Source organism: Mirounga angustirostris, unplaced genomic scaffold, assembly GCF_029215605.1.
Source record: "Mirounga angustirostris isolate CCGP_5_RB_7025 unplaced genomic scaffold, mMirAng1.0.hap1 SCAF_5, whole genome shotgun sequence".
In the NCBI taxonomy this organism is placed as follows: Eukaryota; Metazoa; Chordata; class Mammalia; order Carnivora; family Phocidae; genus Mirounga; species Mirounga angustirostris.
Window position 1 is genome coordinate 10,277,036 of NW_026991713.1, and position 15,245 is coordinate 10,292,280.

Below are 15,245 nucleotides of genomic sequence, written 5' to 3' on the forward strand. Positions count from 1 at the left end.
TAAGGGTCACTGCTGACGGAAGCAGCTCTGCCAGGCGGGGTCCTCAGCGGGCTTTCCGTCTGACGGCCAGGGGCTGTCATTCACTGTCAGGGCTGTCTGAGCAGTAAGGCTGGGGCTGGCGGCAACAGAACCCAGGCGGGGTCCCAGGAAAAGCCTGTAGCTCCTGAAAGTCCTCTCCACCCAGGGAAGGAAACCTAACTCTGCACCATTACGCTCACACTGTGGGCCCCCGTCTCTGCTGGGGAGAGAGGGCAGGCCACAGAGTCCACCGGCCGCCACACCTCAGTGAGGATGGGCAGACTGGTTGGGGTGTGGCTGTTCTGCCAAGGGCAGAAGCCAGGGTATCTTCACCCAGCACCAGTGCCCGCTCTCCAAACTCACTGCTCTCCAGGGATGGCTGGGGCCTTTGCCCTCTCTGCTGGAGGAAGCTGGGGCCCCCAGGGCCTGGGATGGGATGGAGAGGATTACAGTTGTCAGCATGGGGGTGGTCACGGCAGGGGTTCCCCCTCCCCTTCACCCCCCTCCATGCCCACAGCTCTGGGCATCTGGCAGCCCCTCCCTGCACCCCTGAAGGCCCACCTGCCTTATCCAGCACCTCTCAGCAGAAAGCCCAAGCACAGCAATGAGGAAACGGGAGAGAGGGAGAGAGAGAGACAGAGGGAGGGGAAGAGAGAGGCCCCCTCTGTCCAGCGTGGCTTCTCTGCAGACCCAGAGCGCCCACTGCCACCCCCACCCCCATCCTGGCACAGCTGGGCCAAGGAGGGTGAGGGAGAAGGCGGGGAGCCGGAGAGGGGCGCTGTGGGACCCCACGCCCGGGCTTCTTACCCTGGGCCCTCTCCCTCCACAGCCACCCCTCCCGGCCCAGGGGGTCTCAGACACCACGGGGAGCAGGGAAGTCCTTCCCTTGAAGAGGAGGAACCAAGGGGACGGGAGGACGAGTGGGGACCCACCGGGATCGAGAGATGCCAGGCAGGCGGGCAGCGGGCCGGCAGCAGCGAGTGCTGGAGACTGCTGCAGCAGCTGGACGCGACCGGCTGGATGCGCGTCCCTCCGTCCCTCTGTCCACCCAGGGCGGCTCCTCTCTGGGCGGTTCTGAGGCCGGGCGGGCGCTGTTAAAAAGCTTTTTATGTGTGTGTGTGTTAATCACATGATTGCCGTTCACCTGTATTTCGAACAAAGACAGCTCACTGTTTCAAGGCCCCGAACAAGAGTCTGGGCACAGGGAAGAGAAGGGAGGCGGGGGGAGGAGGGTTGGCAGCGCCGGGGGTGGCGTCGAGGAAAACTGGGGGGAGATTGTCCAAGGCCGGCAAGCGAGAGAAAGAGAAAACCCTTATCAAACTCCTAATTCACTGGGCTCCGAGGCCCCAGACACACTGGCCCGATTGTCTGGCTGGTTGTGTGTGCGAGCATGTGTGTGTGTGTACTCCAATGTCCGTTCCCCCCACCCCCAACATGCCTTTGCCTCGTGTGACTACCTCATTGTGTCCCATTACCCACCCCCTCCACCCCCTTGGCCTTTCCCAAGCATGAGGCCTTGCCTAGACCCCCTTTGCAGGCCCACTCCAGACAAGACTCCCTTGGGGTGGGCCTAGGGCCTTGCCCAGCCGCTGAGTTCAGAATCGTACATGGTCGCCAGCGCGGCCCGGGCTCCATCTGCCCCCTCCATGCCCACCCGCACCTCTGCCTCGACACCCACCCTCTGGGAAGAGAGAGGGGCTGTGACCTTTGGGGGAGAGATCTGGGAAAGGGGAGAGGAAAAGGAGCCTTGGGTGATGGGTGGGAAAGAAAAAGGAGAGCAATCACCTCACTAGGGAGGTGGCTGAGGACAGAAGTGGGCAGAGAGGCGGGAGAGGGGGGTGGGGGAGTGCAGGACTTCATGACAACCCGGTCTGAGACCCCCCCACACACCAAGAGAGCATGAACCCAGTGTGGAGGGAGCTGCGGCCCCAGAAGCCTTTTGGACCTACTTGAAGAGGATCCCCCAGCCCAGGCCCACAGCCAGCCCCCTAGGAACTTCAGTCCTGCCTCTCTACCTTGAGCCCGCCCAGCCCTTACAAGTGCTGCGCATCTGGTGAGAAGGGCCCAGGGGGGCAGCTAGGGCCTCTGCCCTGGGCAGGGCGTATCTAGCTGCCCCTTCCTCACCAGGTATGGACCCGCGTGTGCTCTCTCGCCATATGAGCAGAGGCAGAGGGTAGCCTGGGTCGGGGTGGGAGGCAGGCGAGGCAGGCTGAGAAGCAGCGTCGCTCCGACCACAGTAGGCACTCCCTAAGAGTCTTAAACCAGCGATGCAGGCCAGCCGCCCTCAGATGTCCACAGAAACTTCACCCGTGTTCTCCTCATCCAGCCCCAATCCTTTGCCACCTGCCCATCCCACCACCTGAGGCAAAGGTTGGGGGTCCCAGTTGGGCCCAATTTTCCTGCAAGTAACAGGTTCTGACCCTGCCCACCTGCATCCCTTGGCTTGCCTGGCCTAACCACCCCCACTCCTACACCTCCCTGACTAAGCCCAGGCCCCAAGACAGGCCTGGGACAGCAGCGCCTGGAGCTGGGATGGGGGGGCCTGGCGGAGGAGCCCTGAGTGTTGGGGATGAAGGACAGCGCTGGAGGCTCCACCTTCTGCCCTTCCCTCCCTCCCCTCCCCCTCCCCCTCTCCCCCTCCTTCCTTCCCAGCCCTCCGCAGCAGCTCAGTGCTCAGTCAGTCTCGGGCTGTCCGGCCAGGGTGGTTGGTGGTGAGGTTTCAGGCTCCGTCCTGACGAGGCCGTGGCCTGAGGCTCAGGGCCCCCCAGCCCCTCCCTCCCAGCCCACCAGCGTCACCCCCAAGCCCCGAGCTGGACCGCACACCTTGGGACACGGTTTTCCACTTCCTAAGGACGAGCCCCAGACTGGAGGAGAGGTCCGAGGAGGTGAGTGAGTGCGCAGACCGCTCCTCGGCTCCTGCCTTCGTGGGCCCCGGCCTGGGACCCTGCGGTGGGGCGTGGGTGGAGAGAGATTGACACCGCATCTGCCCCCCACCCAGCTCCTCTAGACCCCATCGGGGGGCAGGCAGAAGGGAAGACGGAAAGGTGAGAGAAAAGGTGGGAAATTCCAGGAGCCAGGATTAGAGCAGAATAAAGAGTCCGTTTTTCTTCCTTTCCATCAACAAACCTCCACCCAAAAAGAGGTTTAAAAAAACCCAAACCCACCCACACCAAGAGACGGTTGGGACCAGGTGGTGGGAAGACGCGGAGGCGGGCGCTAGGAGGCCGAGCCCGGGTCTGGCATGTGCGCGGGCCCCAGGGGCTCTAGCGAGTTTAGGGGGAGCCGAGCGGGCGCCACCTCGGGGCTGTGCCCGTGTCGCGTCTCGGGCTGCCGTCGGGGCTGCGCGCTCGGCCGCTCCATCGCGCCCTCCTTCCCGTCCAGGTGGGCGTTGGACTCTTCGCAAGGACCCCGGCGGCGGGCCCCGGGGAGGCGGCCGAGGCGGCGGCGGCCGGGGGCGACATGGCGGAGGAGCAGGACCTATCCGAGGTGGAGCTGAGCCCCGTGGGCTCCGAGGAGCCCCGCTGCCTGTCCCCAGGGAGCGCGACCTCGCTGGGGCCCGACGGCGGTGGCGGCGGCGGCGGCGGATCGGGCCTGCGAGCCAGCCCGGGGCCCGGCGAGCTGGGCAAGGTCAAGAAGGAGCAGCAGGACGGCGAGGCGGACGATGACAAGTTCCCCGTGTGCATCCGCGAGGCCGTCAGCCAGGTGCTGAGCGGCTACGACTGGACGCTGGTGCCCATGCCCGTGCGCGTCAACGGCGCCAGCAAGAGCAAACCGCACGTCAAGCGGCCCATGAACGCCTTCATGGTGTGGGCGCAGGCGGCGCGCAGGAAGCTGGCCGACCAGTACCCGCACCTGCACAACGCCGAGCTCAGCAAGACGCTAGGCAAGCTCTGGAGGTGAGCGCCCCCGACTCGCCTCCGGGGAGCTCCCGCGGGCCCCCTAGCTGCGGGTGGATTCAGGCTAGACCGGCACTGCCCGGGCCCTTCTCGCGGGGGCAGCCACCGCTTTGATGGGACTGGAAGACCAGGTGTGGGCACTGGGCCCGCCCTTCCCCCCATGAGTACCCCCTTGAGGTTGCACTGGCTTAGAACTACAGCGGCCTAGGCAAGGCTCCCCACCCGGGGCAGCGGACCGGAGGGCGCCCCCTCGTGGTTGGAATTCTGTCGGTGGCAGGCGAAGGGCCTGAGCTTCTTGCTGGGGGGGTGAAGGCGAGAGGGAGGGGAGGATCCCGAGGGCCCCACTCCAAAGGTCTTCACCAACGGCTTTCCCGCCGGCACAGCACACTCGCGGGAGCCACCGCCACTGGCCCCAGTGGTCAGGGGGATGCCTGAGAAATGCTTGGGAAAGAATGGAAGGCCTGGCTGGAGAGGCAGGGAAACTAAGGCAGCCAGATGGAGAACTGGGGGGCAGTTCAAGGAAAATAAGGAATTCAGACAGGAGTCTTTGAAAGAGTGAGGGATGGAGAACTGCCAAGGGCAAATCTATCACTGCAGGATCCTGTCCTGTCCCAGCTACCTTCATCGTGCCTTCCTTATCCTCCCCTCCTTTGGGGGGGGGGGGGGCTCTTCTCTTTATCCTCTAGGGAAGGGGACACAGAAAGAAGTCTCCCCTCCCACCCTGTCCCAGAGCTGCCAGGCCTGCCTCTCTCTCCCTTCCTCCCCCAGTCCGGCGCCATCTTCTTTTCCAGGGCCCCACCCAGCGTTGAGTAACCTCCTACCCCTCCAGCCCCAGAGCTGGAGCTGAGAGCCCTGGCCAGGAGGAAACCTTGGCTCCTCTTCCTACCCAGGGTGCCTCAGAGTCCTTGGTTCCCTGGGTCCAGCCCAAAGCTCTGGGGAAAAACATGCCCCCCAAAGAGGAAGTCTGCCACCCCTCACCTCAGGTCTGGGGCTCAGCCTGGCCCCTTGGGTTATGTTGAGCAGGGTAACAACCTTGGGTTGTGTTGAGTAGGGTAACAACCTCCCACCTCAGGCGTCCTGGGCAGCTCAGAAAAAGAACAGGGGTTCCAAGAGATGCAAGCCTGCAGAGACCACCTGATTCCCCACTAGACTGCCCAAGAGACAGGCCCAGAAAGGCAAAGGGACCTCAAAGGCCACAACACAGCTGGTGGCAGAGCAGGGCCACAACCCAGGTCTCCTAACTCTTCGTCTAGTGGTTTTCCCCCACACTGTCCTTGGTGACAGTGGCGGGTCACCCTTCGCTCTAAAGCGTGATGGGGGGGTAGGGCAGAGAAGGGGAGAGCAGGAGTGAGGCATACCTGAGTTTCAGAAAGTTGGGGCTTCTCAGAGGAGCCTGCCTCCCTCCTGCTGCTGCCCACCCCTTGTGGGCCCCGGCATAATGGAGATTGGGCCTAGAAGGCCAACGGTTTAGAGTAGTAGAAGAAGCAAGAAGGTCCCCCAAGAGACCCAAGAGGGATTCACATCCAGCCCCGTGGCCCCATGTGTTTGCTGATGGCGTGGTGCCCCTTCACCTCCCCGACCCAGCCCTCAGCGCTCTGCTCATCCTGGGCAGGCAGGCTCTGGGCTTAGTGGCCAGCCTGCTGTGTCAACTCAGAGGCTCCAGCTCTGCCCAAGAGCAGAGGTCAAAACTAGCTCCTCTGCCCAAGGTCCATCTGCACCTGGGTAGGGCGCAGCCCAGGCCAGTACCCTTGGTGCTGTGGGACAGAGAAGAGCAAATGAGAGACAGACAACCAGGAGGGAGACAGACAGGCAGATCGAGCAGACCTGGGGCATCAGGAACCGACCACAGCACCAGCCCAGGGACAGCATCAAAGCAAGGATGGACCCCCACTTCTCCCTCAGCCCACTGTGAAGGATTTAAGACTGGACCTGCCATTGTCCCTGTCCCTGTTCCCCCAGCCCACAACCCTGGGCTCGGGCTCTCTCAGGGGACTAGTTTCTGGCCATCACTGATTGGCCCCAAGGGCCAGTCTAGCATAGGGCCATCAGGAAAGCGGATGCTGCTTGCTCAGGACCCAAGCCCAGGGGTAGGAGGGTGGCAGGACAATGACAAGGATGAAAGGCTATGCCTACAGGTGGGGGGGACACCTGGGTCCTGGGTGGGGACCCCTCCTGAAATCCCTCCCAGGCTCATGACTCCCAGGCCTCCAGGAAGGGGGATGGGCTAGACAGGCAGAACTGGAAAACAGGGCCCTGTTTTCCAGGCTATGCCCACAGGCTGGGGTCGGACACACCAGTGTCCAGGTCCTGGCTCCTAAGAGGCTATGTGAGCTCTGACAGTCAGGCTAACCTTCAGGGCCCACCTGGGAAAGGACTGCTGGATGCTGATCACATGTTGACGCTTGTACATCGGTTGACGTGCCCGGAGAGAGTAATTAGACCCCAGAGACTAGAAAGGGGGTCACAGGCTGGAGCCTCTCCTGACCCCCAAGTCCACAGGTGCCTTCCCTGACAGGAAGAGCAGATGGAACAGCAGCCGGTGCCCCACCTTGGGAGCCCCCGCCCCGGTCGGGATTCCCCGTTTGCAGGGGTAACCAGCCTACCCTCTCCTGGCCCCTATTCCAAACCTTGGAGACCTAGAGGACAGAGGCCAGGTGGAGAGCAAATGAGGATCAGGTTTAAAGTTAGAGCTTTGGGTGACGTGGGGGCCTGGAGGGCAATGCTGAGCGAGGCTGGTGCTGGGGTCAAGATTAGATTTGAGGTGGTTTACCTGGTGGGGGCAGGATGGGCCTGGGGTTAGGAGAAAATGAACAGAGCTGAGGTTGGGGTCGGGGCTTGGAGGCTCGTTAGCCAACTGTAGCTGCTGAAGGACTGGGACTGTTGAGGGACTGGGCTGGGGTGGGTGCTGAGGGCTGGGGGTTGGGAGGGCCGGGGGTCAGGATTCTGTCAAGGTTAGGGTATTGCTGGGAACTAGCAAGGGAGGCGACAGGGTGTGCTGTGTTTAAATCTTCCCTCTCTCCATGCCCCCTACTGTTTTCTGGCTGATTCACACCCAGTTGCCAGCTGGACAGAGGGCACAAGGAAGGTTTGGGGTAGGAGAGGAAGCTCAGTGTCCCCAGCCATTCCAGAGCCTCTGTGCGGGGGCCCTTGGCTGTGGGCTGAGCCTGCTCTACGCCCTCTAGTGCAGCTCTCTCCCCGCCCCCCAACACACACACACACACACACACACACACCTTCAGGGCCCGCCCCTCTCTGCTGGCCAGCCTCCCTGAGGCCTGGCTGGAGTGGGGGTTGGGGTGGGGGGTTGGTCTGCATGGCTCGGGGAGGAAGGCTGCAGCCCACTCCCTCACCCCGGAGGAGGCGCTGGTCTGGGGTCTTCATGCCATCACTCAGCTAGAGGGACCCTTGGAGAAAGCTGCCTTAGGGCTGGGTTCTGGCAGCCTGCAGGGAGGGGGTGGCGGGGTGGGGGGGGAGGCTAAGCTGCACAGGAATGCTGCTGCCGGCTAGGAGGTGCCTGGTATGACCACCCCCTCCCATCCTGGGCAGGAGGGCTAGGCCTTCCTGACTGGGGGAAGAGGGCACCCACTGGGGAGGGGGTGGGCAGCTGGAGAGAGAGGCCCTTTGGGCAGGACAGAGTCGCACCCACACTGTCCCTCACATCTAGGATTCTATGAGTTTGTTCTTTCCCCTCAGCCCCCTCTGCAAGGTACCCTATTCCGCCCTCCTCACCTAGGGGCAGGGGGAGAGGGTCTGTGGGCCTCTGTCCCAGGGTCTGGGAAGAAAGTCTAGCTTCCTCTAGCCTCTGTCACCCCCTGGACAAGGAGATATGATCTCCCCCAGGATGCCGTGACCCCGCATAGCGAAGGGGACTTACATCCTGCCCCTTCGGCCACACCACACTGGAATTCACAAAATGAGCATTCCAGAGTTGAGAGGGCCCACCCCAGGTCCTCCTGCCCAAGCCCCCCAGCAGTAGTAGAACAGCACCTGTTTCTCAAGGTGCCCGCCCTCCATCCCCAGGCCTTGTGCAAAGTGCTTCACACCCAGGACCTCGGCCAATCCCACACCCACTGAAGTAAGCATTATCATCCTCATTTGATAAGCAAAGAAACTAAGGCTCATAGAAGTGATTTGCCCATGGTCACACAGCTAGCCAGTAGCAGAGACTGGACTCTTCCCCCTCACTACACTGTTGCTCAGTTTGCATACCTCCAGCCCCAGGGAGCTCACACCCTAAGGAGGCAGCCAGCTCTACCTGCAGACAGCTTTGATGATGAAAAAATTTTTTCTTTCCTTGAACTGAAGCTCTGTGTCCCTCAAAAGCTCTATTCCTGGGGCGCCTGGGTGGTTCAGTCAGTTGAGCATCTGACCCTTGGTTTCGTCTCAGGTTGTGAGCTTCTCCTGACTCCTGGGGTCGAGCCCCAATCTTGGGCTCCTCAAGCAGAGTCTGCTTGTCCCTCCCCATCCCCCTTCCCCCCCCCCCCCCCCCCCGTCGCTTGTGTGCTTGCACTCGCGCACTGTCTCTCTAGGATAAATGAATAAATCTTTAAAAAAAAAAAAAAAAGAAGAAAAAGAAAAAGCTCTATTCCTACTTTTAACTCCATCCTCAGGGTTGCCAGGAGCAGCAGGCTGATCCCTCTCACACCCCAGCCCCCGAGAGTTTAGGGAGAGAGATCACAGCCTTCTGAGCCTGTGGTTCCTTGGGCCTCACTTCCTAGTTTGTAAATCAAAGAGCAAGCCCCTGCCCTGGGCCCTGCCTGCCCTCTGGGCTTGCCATCCCTGGACCTCATTTGTTTGAGGGCAGAGACTCACGCTGGCCCCTCTACTATCTCCCCCAACTGTACCACCCCAGGCTGCTGAACGAGAGTGACAAGCGCCCCTTCATTGAGGAGGCTGAGCGGCTCCGGATGCAGCACAAGAAGGACCACCCGGACTACAAGTACCAGCCCCGGCGGCGGAAGAATGGGAAGGCGGCCCAGGGGGAGTCAGAGTGTCCTGGCGGGGAGGCGGAGCAGGGCGGGGCTGCCGCCATCCAAGCCCACTACAAGAGCGCCCACCTGGACCACCGGCACCCAGGAGAGGGCTCCCCCATGTCAGACGGGAACCCCGAGCACCCCTCAGGTGAGCGCTGGGCTGATGACGAGCTGTGGGTGGGGAGAGCCTGGGCACTGGGGAGAGGCGAGGGCTGGCTGCTGTGAGACCCGGACCCACAACCGGCCTGGGGGCTGGGGAGGCTGCCAGGCTGCACAGTAGCCCCAGCTGAGGTGCAGGGTCCCGGAGGGAGCTCAGTGGGAACTCAGACGCCAAAGGAAGTGGCTGGGCACGATGGCTCCGGCTGATGGAAGAGGGTGCAGCTGCCGAGTGAAGAGGCTAGTTAAGGAGGCCGTGGAGGCCAAGGGGTGAGTTACAACTGGAAAAGCAGAGACAGAATGATTTTGAGAAATGGGAGATCAGATGCAGGAGAGATCACTGCCGGGAGCCACGGCATGTGATGTTGAGCAAGTGCCATGGAGGGGCCAGACACAGGGCATCTCGTTGCATTTGCATTTATGAAAAGAGCACCTACTGTGTACCAGGCACCCTAATTGCCTTAGGTGTTATAACTCATTCAATCACTCTGAGCTGTGATGAGGCAGCCACACTGCCTGGGCTCAGACTTCAGCTGTGTGACAAGTGACTCCCATGTCCTAGATGAGAAAACGGGCACAGCTGAGTCTGAGCCCAGGCAGCTGGACTCTGGGGCCCCTGCCAGCACCACCGCTGCCCCGCTTACGCTCGTACAGCGTATAGAATATGCCATACGTGGGCTTGGGCACACAGGAAGTCTCCGTAAGCACAGCTCTGCCCTCAGGAGACATGCCCGAGCCCTCCTTTGTGCCAGACCTGGGAGCGGACACCAGGGGCACCAACAAGAGAAGCTCCCTGGTCTCGGAGGTCCACAGTCTAGAGGGAGGAACAGGGATGAAAACGAATGAAGAAGAAACAAGTGTGCATGAAGCCTGTACCTCCAGAAGGAGGCCATGTCTGAGCCGCTCGGTATCATCTTTGTTTTACTGATACGGAGACAGGTTAGAGAAGATGGGCATTTTCCCAGGATCACACAGTAAGTGATAGAACCAGGATTCAAGCGCAGGCAGCTCTCAAAATCCAGAGCACTTGGCCAGTGCAGGACCTGGCATTGCCTCTGGTCTGATGAGGGAGACACGGGCCGGCCCTCAAGGAGCCCCCAGTCTCACAGACCATGGACATGTTCTCTCCCCGATGGGATCCCCAGTCCGGCTGTCTCTCCCACACACTTACATACCTCATCTTCAGAGATTCAGGGACACACCACACACACACACGCAGAGCAGAAGACCCCAGACCACATACCATACAGCCACCTCAGAATATAACTGTGGGCATGGGCTTTTTCTCAGCCTTCAAGGCCAGCTCAGCTTCCTCTCCTCAGGGAGACCTTCCCCAGGTCCCCAGGACAGGGTGGGTGGCTTCCTCCTCTGGTCTCCTGAGCCCTCTGCATATCCTGTCACTTCTGATGCTGCCCTCCAGTTCTGTGTGTCTCTGGATCCTCCACCAAGACTCTTGAGCTTGTAAAGATAGGACCCATTTTATTTATGTTTGCATGCCCTGCACCTGGCACCGTGCCCCCTAAGCATTTGCTGAATGAATATGTGAACGAGAAAATAGAGGAACAGGGGGGGGAGCAAGTCAGCTATCTAAGTGTCCTCCTGATCAAGCAAGGAAAAGCAGCTGGAGGGACGAGGGGCAGCACAGCTGAGCGAGAGGCCGGTGGGGCAGAGTCAGAGGGAAGGCTTCCTGGAGTGAGGGGCCCTTGAGCGGGCTTTGGGAGGACAGACGGGGCTAGAGGGGACACATGGCTGTTTGGGGGCCAAGGGCAGAGGGGGTGGGGGTAGGAGGTACAGGCAAGCTAGCCAAAGTGAAGCAGTCAGTAGTGATGAGGGCAGGCGAGGTCAGCAGCAAGGAGAGCAGCGGGCAGAAGCCAAGCATGCGTTCAAGAGAACAGGCACGCACAGAGCGATGGGCCAGACCCGTCAGGGCGGACAGCTAAGCAGCAGTGGGAGCAGGGAAGGAAGCCGACTTCAGCTGATCTGAGGAACAACTTCCCAACAGGGAAGGTTTTTCAAAATGCAGCACGCCTGTCTAGGAGGTGGGTGACAGAGGGAGTCCTGCTCTGGGGGAAGAGGCAGACGCACCCCTCAGAATGGGAAATTTCAGAAACAACTGGAGACCAGCTCTAGACCGTTACAGAATTAAGTGCCAACTCGGGCTGCCCAAACACGTAAAGCTTACAAGGTCATGCAGTGATCCATCCTCGGCCTCCTGGAGGCATCTTTTCTGATGGTGAACCTTCAGAATCCAGAAGCCTCTGACCTCGCTTCCCACTTTCTGTCTCCCTTTCACCCAGGCCAGAGCCATGGCCCACCTACCCCTCCGACCACCCCAAAGACAGAGCTGCAGTCGGGCAAGGCAGACCCCAAGCGGGATGGGCGCTCCATGGGGGAGGGCGGGAAGCCTCACATCGACTTCGGCAACGTGGACATCGGTGAGATCAGCCACGAGGTAATGTCCAACATGGAGACCTTTGATGTGGCTGAGTTGGACCAGTACCTGCCACCCAACGGGCACCCGGGCCACGTGGGCAGCTACTCGGCAGCCGGCTACGGGCTGGGCAGCGCCCTGGCTGTGGCCAGTGGACACTCTGCCTGGATCTCCAAGCCACCAGGCGTGGCTCTGCCCACGGTCTCGCCACCCAGTGTGGATGCCAAAGCCCAGGTGAAGACGGAGACCGCGGGGCCCCAGGGCCCCCCACACTACACCGACCAACCATCCACCTCACAGATCGCCTACACCTCCCTCAGCCTGCCCCACTACGGCTCCGCCTTTCCCTCCATCTCCCGCCCCCAGTTTGACTACTCTGACCATCAGCCCTCAGGACCCTATTATGGCCATTCAGGCCAGGCCTCTGGCCTCTATTCGGCCTTCTCCTACATGGGGCCCTCGCAGCGGCCCCTCTACACGGCCATCTCTGACCCCAGCCCCTCAGGGCCCCAGTCCCACAGCCCCACACACTGGGAGCAGCCGGTATATACGACGCTGTCCCGGCCTTAGAGCGAGCCCCGTCATCACCACCCTGCCCGGCCCCTCTGGGTAGCAAGCCCCTTCCCCCAGCCCTCGTGCCCTGTTCCTCACCCATCTCAGGCCTGCTGGTGGCTGTGGAGGAGGCTGCAGAGGCTGACAGCTGAGGGAAGGCTTTCTGTCTGGCTCACCACCTTTGATGACCCCACCCCGTCCTATCCAGGCTCCAGCCCAGGCAAAGCCCTGGGCTACTAGACTGGGCAGAGGAGAAGGAGGTTGACTGTCGCCCCTAGAATGAACGATGAGGGGCTGCACCTTCCCCCCAGGAATGACCCTCATCCCAGGACCTGAGAAAGACCCGCTCACCCTCCTCTGGGAGTAGGGGAGGCATCCAGGGTCAGATGGGAATCGGAGGCCCTGCCACACCTGTGCCCGTGTTCGCGCTCTCGTGGAGAATGAGGGGTCTGACATAATCCGTGCCACTTGGGCCACGTGCCTAAGATCAAAGCCGGCCAGAGACCTGCATCAGTGCCTACAGTGGGCTACAACTGCCCCTCGGGGGCTGAGGACAGTTTTGAACAGCTTTGGGGGGGATCTCAGAGGGAGGGCTCCTCATCCCCTCAGGGCCCCCTCCCTTTCTGAACACAGGGAGGAATTGGCACAGAGGCCTCCAGATGCAATTCTGTGCCAATCACTTCATTCTTTGTCTAACGGAGAAAGAGCACCCCGGCCCTACTCCACTACAACCTCCCAGACCTTGAGGCACCTCCCGGATGAGGAGGCAGGGGCTCCAGGAAAGGATTCAGAGACAATTCACAGAGCCTTCCTCCCAGGCTCCCCGCCAACTCCCTCTCCCCTCACCAGGCTCTGCGGTCCCTGCTCTGTCAGCCCCAACTCCTCGGGCTTCCCAGAGCGTCATAGCTGCTCGGGCCCCAGCCCTCAGCTCCAGGAGGAGACACAGGGCCTGACACCCAGGTTGCTGGCAGCAGGCTGAAGACACTAAACTCCTGACATGTACGTTCTGCCCTGGCCTTTTGCCCTTTGCCTCCCAGTGGTATTTGAATAAAGTATGTAGCTCTGTCTGCCCCTATTTTCCTGTTCTGCAGCCCCCACAGTCCACATGTAACTCATTACTGCCCCCCTTATTTATCTCAGTAGAACCCTCTCCCCTCTCCCCTCCTCCTAGGTACTCCAGCCCCTATTAACTCTGCATTAAGCATTCCACATAATAAAATTAAAGGTTCCGGTTACCTGCTTGGTGGGCCTGACCTGGCCTGTCTCTTGGTCTCTTATCCCTGCACCTGTGCTTCCTCAGAATCTCTTTCTGGAAACAGCTAGGGGGTAGAATGCAAAGGACAGATAATGCAAAGGTCTCCTCTCTCCCGTGAGAAGGTGGGGGCCCTGCAGTGTGTTGGGACAACTAGCATCCCAATGGGGTCAGTGGGTGCCCAGGGTTGAGGCCTCCGCTGGGAGCTCTCTCCCAGCCCAGCTGTGCCCATACTGTAGGTGGGTCACTTGCCGTTCCAGCTGGAGCTCAGCAAGAGCACCTTCCGAGTAGCCCCTTTCACTTGTCCAGCAGAGGGGTGGGGCTTGAAAGAACTCAAGGCACACGTATTTGAAAGAGGTGGGTCAAGCCTGATGTCTGGCTGTCTGCAGCCAGCAGTCCTGTCCGTTAGGATGTGTGGACTCTCACTGCCCCCCTCTCTGTGCCTCCCCTCCTCCAGCACATATACACCCCTTGGTCTGCTCCGGGATCTAGCCAAGTCTTCCTGGCAGTTGCCTGTGTCTGGGTGTGAACCCAGGATGGCAGACATGCAACCTCATCCTTCAGTGCTCATTCCCTAAGAGCTCTCCCCTCAGTGGAATTCCAACCTGTGCTCGGGGGCAGAGGCCACTCCTCAGGGACAAGGGAAACCTCTTTACCGCCATGCTCCACTCATGGATGGCTCTGGGGTTGGAAGTCTCCCTTAGACCTGGCTCCTAATGACAGGAACAGCTCCCGTGCCCTGAGTGCTCCCTGACCAAGTGCTCTGTCGAGCGCTTTATTATCATTCAGGCCCAGGAGAGAGTGGGTCCACTCGCTATCCCTATTTTCCAAATGGGCAGCTAAAACTTTGAGAGGTTGATGCTAAGAAGCACTGGTACCAGAATCTGCAGCCAGCTGACTCCAAAGCTTGTCACCTCTTTCACCCTGCCCATGGCTTGCAGGCCTCACTTCTGCTTGTCATCGGGAGTGATGCTTCTTCCGCTGCTCCAGACCAGCATCCCCAGCTCCCTTATCCATTTCTTCCATCCGTGGGCTCCAGCCCCTCACCGCCTAGTCAGGACCTGGGGTGGGGCAGGGAGCACCAAGAACTAGCCCAGTCCCCCAGGCTGGCCACACTCCCATCTGGAAGCTGCGTCATGTGGGCTCTTCTGCCAACTTCAGCCACAACCACTGGCTCCCATGAAGCTTAGTGGTAACTACAAACCCCTGTTCTTATAGATATATCTGCTGCCAAGTCCGATCACCCCAAACTGTATAGAAACTATTTTCTGGTGTTTTCTTTCGTTGCGTTGTGGATAAAGGCAGGATTTTATACTGATTTTTAACAGATTTCATCTTGTTGGATTTGACCATTTTCCCACCTATACTCACTCTTGGAATTCTGAATCCAACTTACTGGCGCTCCTTCTGAGCTTTAAATATCTGCAAACTTGAATAACCTTATTCAAGTCACTAATAAAAAAAGGTTGAAATGAAGAGGACAGGCCCACATCCACAACTAAGTACTTCTCCATCATCAATTCTATTACCTACACTCTTAGGGAAAGACTGTCCAATCAATTTTGAATCTAACTATATCGCCACAAGTACAAACTTCTCCGTCATAGCTACATGGGAAGACTGCCTGATGACTTGCTAAAATCAAGATTCGCTGCATCTGTCGCATTCCTCCAACCTACCAGACCAGACCTACCAGACTACTAACCTTTGAGAAAAGGAAATTTGATTCATGTGGCAATATTCTTAGAAACTCTGCTAGCTCCTGGATCTCCTTTTTATTTACCTATGTGTTCTCAAATACGCAACAACCTATTCTAGAATTTTGTTAGGGGTCAAGGAGTACTAACCTTAGGTTCTCCTAATTTTTACGACCCACCCGTTCCCCTCTATTGCAAAGCAGGTTGTTAGTCCATTTCCAGGTGTTCATTGCTCCTGCTCTCAGTGGGGTTGTGGACACAGAGCCAGCA

The 15,245-nt window shown here is 59.7% G+C and overlaps 1 protein-coding gene across 1 annotated transcript; it reads left to right on the top strand.

The window, feature by feature from the left end:
• The first annotated feature begins 2,677 nt into the window (after nt 1-2,677).
• Nucleotides 2,678-13,269, top strand: SOX10 (SRY-box transcription factor 10). The gene is made up of 4 exons (XM_045872549.3): nt 2,678-2,903; nt 3,400-3,914; nt 8,767-9,035; nt 11,341-13,269. The coding sequence occupies exons 2-4, from the start codon at nt 3,478-3,480 to the stop codon at nt 12,042-12,044; spliced, it is 1,410 nt and encodes a 469-aa protein (XP_045728505.1). The 5' UTR covers nt 2,678-2,903; nt 3,400-3,477; the 3' UTR covers nt 12,045-13,269.
• Nucleotides 13,270-15,245: the final 1,976 nt, after the last annotated feature.